The sequence below is a fragment of the Mixophyes fleayi genome, chromosome 2 (genome assembly GCF_038048845.1).
Source record: "Mixophyes fleayi isolate aMixFle1 chromosome 2, aMixFle1.hap1, whole genome shotgun sequence".
NCBI classification, from domain to species: domain Eukaryota; kingdom Metazoa; phylum Chordata; class Amphibia; order Anura; family Limnodynastidae; genus Mixophyes; species Mixophyes fleayi.
Window position 1 is genome coordinate 293,456,282 of NC_134403.1, and position 16,984 is coordinate 293,473,265.

Below are 16,984 nucleotides of genomic sequence, written 5' to 3' on the forward strand. Positions count from 1 at the left end.
CAGCGTTACATTAGGACACCTAATGGTAGTTGCAAGTTAATGGCTAAGGAGCTAGAACCCATCAATAAAACATGTATTATTAACAGGTGTAAGATTTAATAATAGATCAATGCAATTTATTTGATTTGAACACACATATATATATATATATATATATATATATATCTGTAGTTTCACTTATATTAACAAGTAATTCCTCTGTATTTTTTTTTATTTTTTTTAATACGCTGCAGGTTTTGCTCTTCACACTGAAAGAGAATAGTTAGTGCACAGAACAGCAGGGGTAGTCATTGTGTGGGCTAAAGCAATAATCATTAGAAGGCAACCTCTCCATTCAGTAAGAACCAATGAAAGCACCAAGCTATTTACATTGTACTAAAAATCTGAGGAACTAGTGACATGACAGAGGTGAAAAGCTGTGTCACTAGTTCCTAGTAAATAGACTGCTCTCTGGAGTAATGGTTCAGTCCATGTATTGATAACTGGTGCAACTTCATGACCATTGGTGGGGGTTCTGTGCACAGCTTTAGTTGCTGCTGCGATTTGTCATCAGCTACAGCACGTAAGACAACAATCCCCCCCTCTTAACAAAAGTTACAGGAGGGGGGAGGGAATCACCTGCATATACATTATAACTTTTCCAATTTGTTCTAAAGTCCAGTTCAGTACTTTACCTGGAACATCGAATGAGGGAGAGTAATCTAAGCACTCAAGTTTTCCTGGTACTGGTTAATTATCTGGGTGCCAATGGAGCCACTGTACGCTATTTTTCCACATCATTTTTAATTTCATGTTTAATGTGGTCATTGCCTGTCTCACTAACAAGCTTTGAAGTGTCATTTCTGGGCACTTCAATGCTGAACACCCACTGGTTAGAAGGCAGCGCATGCCCCCAATCCCACTCAAGAGCTTCAGCATACTCATTCACCGATATCCTGGTAATAGCAGGTACAGGAATAGTTCCCAAGTAGTATAAAGTGTGATCAGAAAATCAGCAATTTTCAAATCTCCTGCTTCCTGGCTGACATTATAATTTATTTGCTGGCTTGAGCCAGGCAATAGGAGATTTGAGACAGTGGTTCAAGTGGAAGTGGCATGACACTGGTGAGTTACATTGGCATAAAACTAACAAGTTCTTTTTTTTTTTGCAGCTTTATAAGATGTTTCCAAATACTCACAAAGCTTCAATGTCTGAATAAAAAACAAAAACACATCTGTAACGCCATTTCTTTTTAAATAATTTAGTAACTATTAACATTAGTCCATTCTGATCTTCTGGTTAGTCATTCTGTAGATGATACTATCATAGCCAGGATCCATGTTCCACATGTTATAAGAGATTGCAATCACAGCAAGAGCCAGACCAATCATAATCCACAAGATGATGTTGAAGATGACAGCATAGTTGAAATTATATTCATAAGCCAGGTTGTATGGACTGCCAGGATTACTCTAATAATATAAAGGAAACATGCTTTGTGAAACAGGAATAGCAGCACAAACAAGCTTAGTCACTCAGCATAGTGTGGTATAACATCAATACACAGTTACATTTTGTGAAAAAAGGAACCCCTGCAATAAATAGGCCATGAACCATTAAAGTATCCCACTAAATAGATTGAAGATAGTTAGCCATGCTAAAATGTATTGCAATACAAGAAATGGACAATCTCTGTAAGAGGGGGCATTTTAAAGAAATCATATAAAGAATCTCACATTTCTGAAGGTTCTAATAAGGCTGCTAAGGGAGTGTGCAGACACATACATCTATATATATATGCACAGCACGTAAGCTCAATTGGGGCATGGTAACCTTCTTTTTCAGGCCAGTGGATGCAATATTAATATCCAGCACAGAGTAAAATAATGGCGCTTTATAAAGGAGAATAATACAGATATGTTGCAACCTCAAAGCGCATAAATTTAAAAAGTTTCATGCAAACATAAAAGCACATACGTTCACAGCCCACAGATATATCTGCAAACATTTAAATACAATAACATATACCAGCCATGTTATGGATGGGATATTTGTATATATAAAAAAGGATCTGCTTATGTTCAATCAAGCTAATGGAAATTAGTGTACCTGGATAAGAAGGATCATTTTTTTTCTACTCTGCATTTAATAACCAAAGAAGTGTAGCTTTACATATTTTAAGGAGTTGAAAGCATCTATAATAGTGTGTTGTGCAATTATATTACTAGTGTAATCCCCCCCCCCCCAATCATTTTTTTTATTGAACAAAGGGCACATCTTACTTTGGGTACAGGAGAAAAAAACCCACAAAAAAAGAGCACAAATATGACAGAGGCATCAGAGGGGGGGGGGGGGGTGCTCAAATATTATCACATACAGATGTGTGGAACGTGTAAAGGCAAAAAATATAAGAGACCATGAAAAAAGTTAAAGCAATAACATGGTTGGATGTCCCATTGTCTTTATAAAAGTGTAATTACCCAAATTTCAAGTGATTTCCCAAACCCAGTCCTCAGGGACCTCTAACAGTGCAGGTTTTCCAGATCACAAGTGAAATAATTCTACTACCTGTGGATCTTTCAAAATGTGTCAGTCAGTGATTAATTCACCTGTGCTCCAGCAAAGAGATATGGGAAACCTGCACTGTTATAGTTCCCTGAGGAACATGGATGGCCAAACAGTGAGGGAATTTCAAGAGTGATGTGCAATTTGTACTGTAAATGGGGTGGAGGTCAGCAATATATAAACAGTCTAGCAAGAAGGACTGTATTAACAACAATAATAATAACACATTCCTTAAATCAATTACCCCATTTTTTTAAATCAGAATTCCATTGTATCAATCACTAGTTGTATGAAAACAATCCTTGCTCTCTATCACCTATGAGAAACGGCTGCACTTACAATGGCTTCACTTTCCAGAATGGAGCGACTTTTCCTCGTCAGTGGAATCTCAAATGTTTTCACAGCGACAACTTCTACAATTGCATTTCCCCCATAAATACTGTACATATCATCTGAAAACTGTAAAATATGAGATTAGTGGAGACTCTGCCATTTATAAATAAATGATTACACATCGATTTATATTTTGAAAGGGTCTAGCACAATGAAAATGTCAAATATTCCTACATGGGTGCCAGTCTGGATAGGTTTACATCAATAGCGGCCAAAGTGTTGGACAGCAATCACCATAAACCCTACTATATACAAAATATTAAATTCACACACTATTTTGTATGGTGTCTTTTGTTAACATATATTGTCCGAATTTCACTCCAAATCTCCCCTTATTCCAAACATTCTTAGAAATAAACCAGAATTTATTTACGTTCTGTAGACATTCAGACAGAATTCGGGTTGCATCCTTAAATTTCACAGAGTCTTCTCCGTAACGTTTCTTGATCTCCTCCAGACCGGTTAACTCCAGAGAATAAATATCTGGAGCATTATCTTTGGCAAGATGCTTATGCCGAGACAGCTGTGTGACAAAGAAAAACAGGTCACAGAAATATTCAACAAGTGGGAAGAAAAAAAAAGTGCTTACATTTTTACAAAAAGCATTTACTACGGCTCAGTATATGCATTAAGCATTTATCAAACAGAAATTATTACACAGCATAATGACGCTACATTCTTCTGCAGATATTTTCTAGGCTGATGCGGTCCAACTTTTTGTGAATGGATAATTTTTGTTTATTTTAAGAATCCAAAAAATGATTTTATATGATTAGTCCTGTTTAATATTGAATTATGTCATGTTCAATTGTGATCATACTCAATGATCAAGAGACACAAAGAACACTACTAGTAGAACTCTACTCTTTTATACAAAGATACAGAACTTGGCAAGTGGTACTGAGCAGTTGCCCATGCATACAGAACAAGATCAAATACTGTGTATTATATACAACATGCATAAAGAGTAAGAAAATAAGAATATAGAAATAGAAGTGATACGGTGCACTTGAAAAGGTTTTGTCCTATGAAAAATTATTAATAGGGTTTATTTATAGGGCGCCCCAAGTTCTGCAGTGCAGTAAAAACATACTAGTAGGTTAATTGGCTGCTATCAAAATTTACCCTAGTCTCTATCTGTCTGTCTTCCTCTCTGTCTGTCTGTGAGTGTGTGTCTATATTAGGGAATTTAGACTGTAAGCTCCAACCCACCTCTTCCTTATAGCCTTCCAGTCCCCCACTTAACTGCCCTCCTTCCTGTCTCCCACCTACCTTCCTCCTCGTCGCTCTCCTCTCCCCCCCTCCCCTCCGTCTTTGCCTCCGCTCTCCCCCTTTCCTCCTCCTACCCTTGCGTCTCTGTCCGTCCTACCCTCCCCTTAGATTGTATGCTCCTTCGAGCAGGGCCTCCTCTCCTCCACCACCTTAACTCTGCTCTCCAGCTCCTTGTCTCTTCCGTGAGGCCCTTCTACCCCTCTAGCTATCCCGCTGGGGCTCTCGCCTGTCATCTAGCTGTACTTTGAGCTTCCGAGTTACTGTGCTTTTTGTTAACTGTTCCGTGATGTCTCACCCTTTACGGCGCTACGGATACCTAGTGGCGCCCTGTAAATAAATAATAATAATAATAATAATAATAATAATAATAATAATAATAATAATAATAATAATGGGGCAGGGACAGATGTGAATGAGTTCTCTGTACAGCGCTGCGGAATCAGTGGCGCTATATAAATAAATGGTGATGATGATGATAACGGTAGTACAAACAAGGTAGACATAAACAAACACAAGTTGAAAAGAATATAAATACAAGAAATGAAACATTAAAGTCATATTACAAAGGAAAAATCCAGGGCAATTACAAGGATGGTAGGGGTAAGGGAAGATTGACAAAGGAGGGGTAGAAAGTAATTGGGGAAGTGACACCCTGCTCATGAGAGCTTACAATCTAAAAATTAAAGGTAGTGCCTCTGTTCTTTCTAATGTGTGTCTCCGATCGTCCTACTTTATTTTATTGTTCTATCCTGTTTGTGCCTGTCCACATTTGTGGTTCTCTGGTGGTCAGTGGCGTCTCCTTCATATTGCATACCCCAGTTACTGTGGAGATCCAGTTGAAAGGCTACAAGATTTCATTCACTGAAGGTGTGGGGCTCAAAAGGAATAAAATCATGAAGCCATTGAAACCACCCTGATTTCAGATAGTGAAGCAGTGTGTTTTCTCGACAAAACCATTAGGCTTGTTGCAGGTACTATTACAATTGTGGCTTGTTGTGATAATTTATTAGTGAAGGTAGAGCAGCCTGTGAAACTGCTCAGCATCAGGACAATTATAGCAACTTCAATGTTGACACCGTCAGCTGCTGCTTGCATCCAGCCACAGGACCCCGCCAACTAGTTGGACAAACCTTTATTAGACTATGGAGGGGAGGGAAAGTGGAGTGCATGGCAGAATCTTCAAAATAAAATAAGCAGAGGTGTCTTGCAATTCTACACCCTTCAAAGGAGCCTAACCATGTTTCCCTTGTTGCCATGACACACTATACTTTTGGTCATGTAATATAAAATACCTAAAAGAAGTGGGTAGAAAAATTAAATAAACACTGTAGCCTACTTTACTGAGGCAGTAGTAATTTAGTGAACAGTATATTACTGAAAATATCAATATACATGAATATTTAACTTTGCAATGAATGGTTAAACAATGTATGGGAGCGCTTCCAGAGACGGAGAATAAATAAGGATAATTACGACTGATCAATGGGCTTTTTCCTCCCCATTCTTTAGTTTATCTAACACATGTGTATCAAATTATAATAAACTCACCAGGTTAGGAATGTCTTGTAGAACTTGCAGTTCAGAGAAGAACAGTCTGTCCGTCTAAAAAGAATATAGATGGGCAATCAAATGTAAGTACAGTGCTTAACAAAGAACATATGTTGAAAGTCTCAATATTCCACTCTGATACCATAAGTGTACAAACTTCAATCTACTTCAAAATATTGAAGTACTGTATATATGGAGATGCACGAAATGTGAGCAAAGATGCAGGTGCGTCAGCCTCACACTTGTTTGTGGTTTATTCACGATTTGGGCCAAGCTTGTTTGTAGTGAAAACTGGGAGCAATGGTGGTACTCTTCAAGATTTCCTCTAAGTCAGTGCCATGACCAAAAGTGGAGGTTGACTAATCCCCCACCCTCAAATCAAGCAATGCACATATTTCCCCCATCAAATCTGGAAACGAAAGTCCTAGCCAAGACCCTGGTAGGAGCAGTTTAGTCCTCCTAATACACAGTTTGCAACCAGAAGCAAGGTTAATGCATGTAAATGTACCACACAGATGCTGAATAGGCCAACAGCTCAAACCTTTCACACACACAAAACTTCAAGAAATTCACACATTTTAAAAAACTTTTGAAAACTGTTTCAAGAACATTTTTTCAACCAGTATGAGCATCTCATCTGAATATACATGTATTATTGTATATTTCCAGTTGGTTTTTCTGGCAATTACTTTGTACCTACATATAGGGCAATTGTTGAAACCCTTTATAGTATCACAACACACAAGCTAACAATAGGTTTAAATAATCCAAATAGAAATGATAAATTCATATAAGCCTATACATGTATAGTGAGTTTTCACATTATCAATAAATTATTGTAACGCCAACCTGATGTTGAGCAACACAATTGTGTCTGGACACACCAAATGGGATTCAATGGCTTGGGCCATTCTTTACAAAGCAATGTGCACAAATATGCTGAAGCAACCATTCTCAATGTTCTCTTTTCAAAATCATTGCTTAGCATGGGCACAACACAATTAGTGCACAAAGTATTTAGCAAACTCCCTAAAATTGGGTACACACCTTTGCAATCTTACATTAGATGCAAATTTTTTAACGATTTCAAAAACAATTGAAAGTCCCAATAGGCATGCCCATTCATGTGTACACTCCTACCCATTTAGCCTTCAGATCTTTGATAATCATCCCTCATAACCATCTGCCTACACTCTTGGTCATGTGTATACACACTTCCACATTTGGAGGACATCGTTCCATTTTTAGGAAATTTATAAACCAAATCAACAGATGCAAAGCATTTTGGTAGGATAAAACAAGATCGTGGGAGTGTACACACTCTTGCCATATCTGATGAAAAGGTTGTGAATTGTCAGATCTGCATGATAATTATATATGTGTGTACCCAGCTTAGGTCACTGAATGAAAAGTTACTTCAGAGGCAAAACCCTAAAAATACTGAAATCACAAGTCAATCATAAAGAACCAGTACTGTAAGCTGCTTCAAGCATTCTACGTCATAGACACTTATCTAGGTCGCTTCACGTATAATAAAGACCAGCTCATGTCATATAAAAGTACCTCCTTTATTAGGTAAATTGGCTGCTTTCTTAAGTTTAATACGGTTGTATGACAGAACACTACATAATTCAATTCATCATATATATCAGTTACTCCACAATCTATTTAAATACTTTGTATATTGTAAATTTACCTCATCATTTTTGTACAAAGAGCCCACAGACAGAGAGCCAAGAATGGAGTTATCTTGCTCTAAGCGGCTTCTTAGCTGTTTTAAAGTGACGGCAAGATCTTCAAACACTGTATTCGCCTTTCCAACCATGTAAACTCTCTGGAAAAAATACCAAATTGCAAGGTAAATGTGCTGGCACAAAACTATTTAGTTACCTGGTAAATTCTCCAATAGTAAAATTACCAGATTCCTAACAAAAGAATATGGGCATTTTTTCCTATTTTTTTGTGGTGAAAACACTGAAAAAAATAAATAATAATTTTAAGAAGTCAGTATACAATTGAACATTCCGCAAATCTAATTAGGTTATGATATTATAATTTTTATTGTATCAATAATGGGTTCACTATTTTGCAAACAATTATAACATTATACTGGTTTGAAATCTTATGCGGAATAGTTGTAACTACATATTTTTGGTATGGTGCTCTAAACGCCTGTCAAAATTCCCCACTCATTCTTCACACTGCACCAGACATACCCCTCCTGAAATTGTTTTGCAGCCCTCTTCATGAACTTCAAGAGGTGACACCTTGTAAATATCTCTGTGCTTTTTCCTTACATTATCACTGAGCAATAATTGTTTACTTTCTATCTTGCTCATGATATATATGCTATAAAAAGTTTATTATAATTGTGTGTATATATAATACACACACAATATAATAAGCTTTATATCCAATTTATATATTTACATTATTCATTTTATGTCTTTAAAACATTCTAGAACTAGTCAAGAGCAAAGTGTGATAAGCATACAAAAGGCATTTGTGTTGGGTGTACATACAACACAGACAGATCACACTAAAAGCAAATCAAACTAGTAACTCCCAGTACACTCCCGGAATGATGGTGCTCCAAGCAACTGGGCGAGACTAGATGAAGCAAGGCAAAAATGGGTCAGATCAACAGAGGAAAGAAAAGGTCATAGATATCTAGATCTATCCAGGAAATAATATATAAAAAAAAAAAAAAAAGGACATATTTGATCATTAACGATACAAGAAAATATCATTTAAAAACTACAATCTTCCCCCTCTGATGCTATGCTCCTATTACTCCCCATTTGTGCTCAGACACAGATCAACTGCAACAGAACACAGACAATTAAATGAAAACATACAAACATAAAAGTAAAATAGATTATATTTACTTCTTCTATGGGTGCCAGCTGTAAAACTACTGGCATTTCTTCAGAAAACAGCGAATGGATAGAGTTCACAACACTGTCGACACTGTAAGGAACAGCCTACAAGAGAAAAAAAGAAAAAAGAATGTCATGTGAGATCAGCACTATAAAATAAACTCTTATATATTGTTGTAAAGCTTGCAATGTGTTTAAGTGTCTCAAGGGAGGAAAAGGCAGAAACACAATTTGTGTAATTGATGAAGATAAAATCCTCCCTTTGCCACGAAATTTGTGTTTCAGCAAACAGTTGTGTCTGATTAGGCTTAGACACATCAGTCATAATAATGCAGAAGTTAATGAAATAGAATGAAGAAATCATATGTATATTCCACATGTTCTCATTTGCCATCATTGGTCATAAGAGATTCTAGGAACTTTTGTAATCCAGCACACACAATAATCCATAATAATCCACTTTTGTAATCCAGCACACACAAATTAATGACTAGCTCAGAAATCAGCATTACTGTGCTAATACAAAGTCTGCAACCAATGCAAAAAAGTGACAATTCTACTATAATGACTGTATTGAGAAGCTGTGAGGCCACACATGTTGCTGGCAGCATATTATATCATTAGAACATAAGTAATGCTGGGAGCAGTTTTGTATCATGAACATGAGGCTATATTTTATGCTTGATATGGGTATGTATTCTGGTCCTTGCTAAAAAAAAATAATAATAATTAATCATATGCCAGTATATATAAATATTTGATACGTAACATGATTACCTTCCCATTTAAAAAAAATAAGAGTTGCATCCAAGATGGCACACATCAAGATGGCCACCATACTGGCCACATACATAAAGGTTTTCCACCCCACCCAAATCAAATGTGTAGACACTGGATTTATATGTCCTTACTCATTTCTGTTTTAAAAGGGTGTTTCCACACTTATGAACCAACCTGTATATATATTATAAATGTGCAAGAGCTATATATATACACACACACACACAAAGCTGCCTTTGTCAACTGTATGTACAGTTATTATGCCATTTCACCCTGGGCAGTGGAATGATGTTCTCTGGAGTGATGAATCACACTTCACCATCTGGCAGTCCGATAGACAAATTTGGGTTTGGCGGATGCCAAGAGAACACTTCCTACCTGAATGTATATTGCGAACCGTATGTTTGGTAGAGGAGAAATAATTGTATGGGACTGTTTTTCATGGTCTGGCTTGGGCTCCTTAGTTCCAATGAATGGAAATCTTAAGGCTAAAGCATAAAATGACATTCTAGAGACGCACACAATTCTCTAGAATGTCATTTTATCACACAACATCAGTGCCTGAACTAACCAACGTTCTTGTGGCTGAATGACTGAAAATCCCCACAGTCATGTTCAAAAACCTAGTACAAAGCATTCCCAGAAGAATGAAGGCTGTTAAAGGAGGGTGGCACCAGCTCCATATCAATACCCATGGTTTTGGAATGAGAACGTCAACAAGCACACATGGATGTGATATTCTGTTTTCCACATACGTTTGGACATGATGTGTATGTACTGGAATAACTGTGAAGGAAGGAGGAGCATTTCAAACACAAGCTCAAATATACTTCTACATCAGTTTAGTCTGCTCAAATATCATGCAAGTGTCCTATGTGTGTTTTTTTTCCTCTGCTTTATATAATTCAGAACAAAATGCACTGTGTGAAGAAAGCAATCAAATCACCATAATACTCACATTCTCTACAGGGTAGGAAATCTCATTGTCTGCTGCAGGAAGTTTATCCACACCTGTCACCGTTACCAGGACGGTTGCACGAGGACGATGGAAAATGTTGCCAGGTCCTAAACCTGGCCAAAGCAGATCCTAGGGGACACACCAAGAGAAGTATATTGTAATTCCCTATTTCTTTTCTGTAACAGATCTCTGTTCATTCTATAATACATTACATTCAGGTACTTGAGGCCCCTGTGTAGCACTGTATGAAGGATAAATAATTCCTAAACACAAGTGTAACCAATTAGTAATGGAACCCATCTACTGTCTCTACTTTTACATTTTGTATTTCAGAGGATCCGATCAGGTAGGAAGATGGGTTCCCACTCTAAAAAGAATTTGAAGAACCTTGTGATTAAAGCAGAGCTTCATACTTGGATTCATAATATTGCTGGCAGAAATATAAACAAGTAATGAAGGTTCTATAGCAAGATGTCCGACATCCCTCCCACTGGCTGAAAACCGAACATAACTTTCTTAAAATGTATATAGCAGGTTACAGAGGGAGCGAGCCTTATTTTGTTCGGAGCTTACAACTGACAGTCCCCAAACTAAGGATGGATTACGACTAGAGAATCAGGGTGTACTTAAACGTTTCAATGGATTCTTCATCTGACATTAGTAAAGATTTTTTCCTTGTGGAGAAAAGAGCTATGGAGTTAAGAGAATCTATACCAGTGTTGGCTAACCTGTGACACTCCAGGTGTTGTGAAACTACAAGTCCCAGCATGCTTTGCCAATATATAGCAGCTTTTTGCTAGAAGGGTATGCTGGGACTTGTAGTTTCACAACACCTGGAGTGTCACAGGTTAGCCAACACTGATGTATACATACCAACAAAAATTACTGACATTGCACACACACAAAAAAAAATGTTTTCGTACGCTCAGTCACACGATTCCTTTAAAAGTTCACTTACTGTGCGGCTTTTAATACATTACCCATGCAGTGTGTCACAACATGGATACCTATGCCCTAGAGTGCTATCCATGTGGCCATTGTGTTATGGCCGCACAGCATCCTTGAATCCATGTTTATTTCACTTAATAATCTATTTATCAGTACAAAGCATATGGCTTCTAAGTAACAGCAAGTTTTCATTCATGACCTGGAGTAGAGACGGTAAACATACACAGAATGTAAAATTTACCCTAAGTAATGTAGAACTAAATTATAAATCTAACAACAGACTGAAATTAAAATCAATTCAACAGATGTTAGAATGGTACAATTAGTAACTTAAACCTAATATTGTGATGGTCTGGTATTTCAGTTACTTTCCTACTACTGTTAATTCTTTTTTCTTTTGACCCATTAAGGTTACATGTTCTCACAGCTCAAATAATTCTTGGAAGAAGTCAAATTACACACTTACTTCTTCTACAGAAAACCCCATAGACAATGCAATCACATCAGGAATGCGTTCTCCAGGAATTGGCCAACTTCCCTGTTTAAAGATTTGATTTTGTGGAGACTTCAAGACAGTAAAATCAGCAGTTGAAACTAGAAAGAAATAAAAGAAATATTAAATATTTCTGTATAATATGGAATTGTATACCCCTACGGTCCCTAGGGAGTTCAACTCATGGCAGGTGTCTTCCCAATTTGTAATACCTTTATAAGCCATAAAATGCATTCCCATATAGAATATGTTAAATATGTGGCTTTCGTCAGGACATGGCAAATACACATCAGTATCAACATCCTAAAAATAATGCTTTGTTTTTATAGCACATTTATATTTGTTACTTCTAACTCTTTTTGCTGATTGCAATAAATTCCAAGTATCACAAAACAATCTTCTGATTGACCACTGTCTAATCTAGCATTAACTCTCTTAATGGATTAGGAAAATAGCCCTGTTAAATAATGAGCTGTAAACGTATTTTTAAATAAAAATATATTTTCACAGTATTTTTGCCATTTTTTATATTTAAAAAATGCTTGAGCAGTGAGATTTACTGTTGCAATCAACCTCTCAAAAAGAGACTTCCTTTAAATGAAAGTCTATGCCAGCATAATTAGGCCTGGTACACTTTGGTATTTTAACAGTGCAAAATAAAGGTCACTCCATTGAGCACAATGGGCCGGATTCATCTTCAAAACCCAATGTGAATGCAACTTGCGCTTTTAAAATGAGCACGAAACTTGAGTGTACCTGCGTATAAAAATACAATTGGATTTCAACACACATTTCTGCCTAAACAGTACTTGACTTATGTTAACAGATTGCAGGATACGCACATACATAATAAAAAAAACAAATTATAAAATAAATTGCCAACTCATTTTTATTAATGTTTATAGTAATAATAAATTCTTAATTTTTTGTAACTAATACATAAATCTAGATGTTATTAATATGTACTGTACATGTAATCTGTTTTTATAGTTTCTCTTACTTGCATACACATGTTCTATGCTATCTAGTGGAACGCTTACGTGCAGTTTTTAATACAAAGACGATGCCGTGACAGTCATCACTATCAGTTGGCAATTACACTTGCCCTGTAGCTGGTGCAAATGGTACAGTAACAAAAACACATATGTACAAGATACCCAGAGGTTGAATTGGCAGCTTCTGCCAAGCACGAGCTTACTGTACATTGCCTGCCCCTTCCCTCCCCAGTTCCGCCCTTCAAGTTGTAGACAGTAGTAAGGGTCATTTATGTTCAGACATGGATTACATGCAACTGCGTTCATTGACGTAAGATACAGCATGCAAAGGGACTTGCGTCAGAAGATGAATCAGGCCCAATACGTTTAACCTGGTTTAAATGATGTATAGAACAGGAATAAAACAGCATTACTCTCAAACATGTGCAAAATTATTGGAACCAATGCTCCATCTTCAGACCAACTTTTGTGCACTACACTAGTGACAAACACTACTACAACGCACAAAATCAGTGGGTATGAGGATTAAGTGTGGACAAATCTGTGGAATATATAAACAGTTCTACAGCATGATGGTTTCTAATAAAAAGTTATTTAAGGAGATCTCACAGAACATCACTTTCTGGGGTAACCCTGCTTGATCCTACTTGAACCAATCAACATGTTTACTGTACACACTCTTAAACCTGCTCTTCCACACATCACATATTGCTTACACATAAACATACATACAACAGTGGCAATATGTCAAGTGTAAATAGAACAGTCACAGTCAACAGAAAAAAGCTCACCAACAATAATAAAAGCTTTTTACTAATAAGTCTTTGCAGCAAAACACTGGTGGGTGTGTACATGTACACATATAGCAAAAAGGGAATGTGGCTATAAGATCCACCCTGTGGACTTAGACTGACCAAATTCTCTGTCTAGATGTAATTTCAGATTCTTTTTATTGTTCACATCCAAACAAACATTTGTGTCACTATTTCTTCCAAAACAATAGAAAAATATGTCCTTTCCTGTCACTGAAATATTAACGTGTGCCCTATATTTTTCCTGCAATCAATTATTATATTGCTCCTCTATCGGAGCCTCCAGCACCAGAACATGTAGAACATGTGGCTGAAGCATTTATCCATTGTGTTTCTAGTTCCGAGTCTGCTTTTCTGTAAAACTCTCACCTCCTTGTTAAGGTTTGGATAAGCTACTATTTTTTCTAACCGACAGGTGAAAATTTGACTTTTTATACATCAATAAATTTACTGTCTTCTGACAACCCTGCTCTTTGTGAAGATACTTGGTACAGGCTATGGTTTCATACAAATTTGTAAAGTGCAAAACAAACTATCAAGGACCAGCACAAATGACAGATGTGCCCAAAATAAGTCACCCACTAAAAATATGCATTGTCCATGCTCCTATAACAGCTCATTTATTAATCTAGACATACAATTCCATATCTTAAAAAAAAAAAAAAAAGTGGATGTCAGGCACTGGTGCTGAAGAATTTTGAAAGAACTGAGTGACCTGTTCAGTAACAAGAAAAGAGGATGTCTAATTAACTGTATAATGCAGGCTTTATGATCATATGATTGAAGCACAACCACACAGAGACTACAATCAGGACAACTTTATTGAAAAGCTTTAACAATGTTATTCTAGCACTATCTACTTTTAACGTGCAGGTACTGGTAAATGGCGGTATTTATAACAAGTAAGTCATGCAGTATTAGAATATAAAACTATTTAAATATTATAACTAATAATGAAGCCTTGACATAGTTACAGTGTGTTAAATAAAGTAACTGTTGTAATAACCTTTTTTATCGTTTTCCCAAAATTACAGTGGCAAGATGAACCTGTACTAAAATGATGCAGGATTTGTCCGTTCACATGCCATTGAGACTGATGTATAAAGTGAAGGTAGGACAGGGAAAAGACTGGTAAGTTCCAGAAGTAAGCATTTCTAGGACAAATACCAAGAAACATGCACATAGCTTTTTACTAAACAGGTATGGGAACCATTATCCAGAATGCTTGGGACAACGTGCCCAAAATTTAGTAAGTTGAATTTAAAAAATACCCTATTTACCATACATTGCTCCTAGCTTCCCTTCTTTATTAAATTGCTTAGTAGTGACTGCGGGAAGAGACACTTGGTTATAATGGATGCAGGGATGACATTACCAACTTGTGATACAGTATTAAAATGTTCCGGGACAGAAAGGATTTGTATTTCCTTGCAGGACTGTCATGCCCTGTTGTAAAAATAAAAAAATAAGTAAAAAACCCACTGCTGCAAATTGCTCAACTTATTAACAAATTCTTCACTGCTTTAAGAATAAGGAACTTAGTACGGGAGAAGAAGAAGCACAAACCAAATCAAAGTTTCCATGAGTAAGAATTATTTCTAGAAACTTTGATTCTTGTTGGGTAAAAATGAAATAAAAAAAAAAAAGCATATTATGTTAGCTGTAAAGTTCTTTAATACGGGAAGGAAAAAAGTAAATTAATTCCATAATTTGGAGATTTGGGGACGGACATGATAAGAAAGTGTTTATTCCTAATTACTATAAGACAATTGACTAAATTTTATGAGAAAGGGAACACCAACGGATGTTTTGGTCAAATTTTAGGCATAAAGCTGAACGTTAAGGGAATCTGCCAAGTCCTAAGCATTACAGATAATAATAGAAAACAAAAATAGAAGTGATTCAAGCCCTCCAGATATCCTCCACAGAACAGATAATAGATCAACAGAAATGAGAAAAAAAAAAAAAAAAAGGATCATGTGATGCAATTGCAAAAAGAAAAAAACCCCAACATGACCAAACAGTTCAATATAATACATTATTTTCTACACAAGATTGTAGGATATTAAATGAGACTACAAATATATAAATCATAGTGCCCAACAGACAGACAATCTGAGGATAGAATTTCTGTCACCCTGACTTTTATTTGGCCTTACGAAACAAGCTCAACTTGAGATTTAATAACAAATATAAAATGTATTTATTTTTATTGTCAACTAGACATGTTGAAAAGTAATTCCTATCCTATTACGTTTAAGTGCTTCAATTTTTGTGATTTTAAGTTATATTGACAATAACATAGTATTGTGCATACATAGACTACACACACAAAAAAAGAAAAACAGACCTTCCTTTATATACCACTAACGTCTGCACTGAATCTGCATTTAGATAACCATTCACCTTTATAAACACAAGATGATTAATTTATATACTCAAATAGCAAAAAAAGAAGCAAATGCAGTAACTTCCCCTTTTGACATGAGGGAACTGACATGGCTGCAAGTTCATTAAGCATATAGAACATACATATGTTCTTATTGGTCACGATTACAACACACCATCGCCTCCCGGTAAATACAGCAGGCTAGATCCACAAGATACATGGACGGAGTATAACGTATGACATGTACGCCTATACCACACCATGATATGATAATATAAGATGGGGCAGCGAGAAGCAGTCATATGACATGACCAGCACACTGAATGGGAGGAGGGTATATAGCAATGCGGTCATTCCAGCTTACCTGCCATAAGTGCAGCGAAGACGGTCAGCACTGGACACAGCATGGCTACAGCTGATCGCACAGATACACCGGTTATCTCAAATGGTTGATGCAGGTCCTCATACCACTATGAGCCAAGTACAAGAAGGACAGGAACGTCTTCCTGGAGAGCCGCTGACCGACAACACAGCAGCCAATAGAAATCCGCCTTAGTGTACGACCCAGCCCTGCTCGTCTCACGTGACTTTCAGGGATAAGGGGGCGGGTGTTTGTGTGATTGACACATGAAATGTCCTTTTAGGAAGCGCGAGGTGGAAGGGAGGAAATGGCTGGGAAGGAAGTAAAATGGAGGTACTGAGTCTTAACAATTATCCCAGACCCTGCATGAACCTCTCCATCTTGTACAAGAGGCTCTGCCGCCAAACGTCCTACTTAATTTAATATTGAAGTTACCGTGGCAAATTTAATTAACTGAGAGAAGGGTGTACTCAGGACGGGCAGTACTGATTTGAGGGCTCTGTGCTACTGCTCTAGTCATACCAACCAAATGTCCTGATTTGGTGGGACATACTGATAGGCAGGTTGTAAAAAGCAGGGGCAAACGCAGGATTTGTAGAGGGGGGTTTCCA

General features: G+C 36.9%; 1 protein-coding gene across 1 annotated transcript; it reads right to left on the reverse strand.

The window, feature by feature from the left end:
• Positions 1 to 1,053: 1,053 nt before the first annotated feature.
• Positions 1,054 to 16,552, reverse strand: ATP6AP2 (ATPase H+ transporting accessory protein 2). The gene is made up of 9 exons (XM_075196419.1): positions 16,377 to 16,552; positions 11,790 to 11,917; positions 10,376 to 10,504; positions 8,647 to 8,742; positions 7,455 to 7,592; positions 5,759 to 5,812; positions 3,312 to 3,461; positions 2,885 to 3,004; positions 1,054 to 1,452 (listed from the first exon to the last, which is right to left on the reverse strand). The coding sequence occupies exons 1-9, from the start codon at positions 16,417 to 16,419 to the stop codon at positions 1,258 to 1,260; spliced, it is 1,053 nt and encodes a 350-aa protein (XP_075052520.1). The 5' UTR covers positions 16,420 to 16,552; the 3' UTR covers positions 1,054 to 1,257.
• Positions 16,553 to 16,984: the final 432 nt, after the last annotated feature.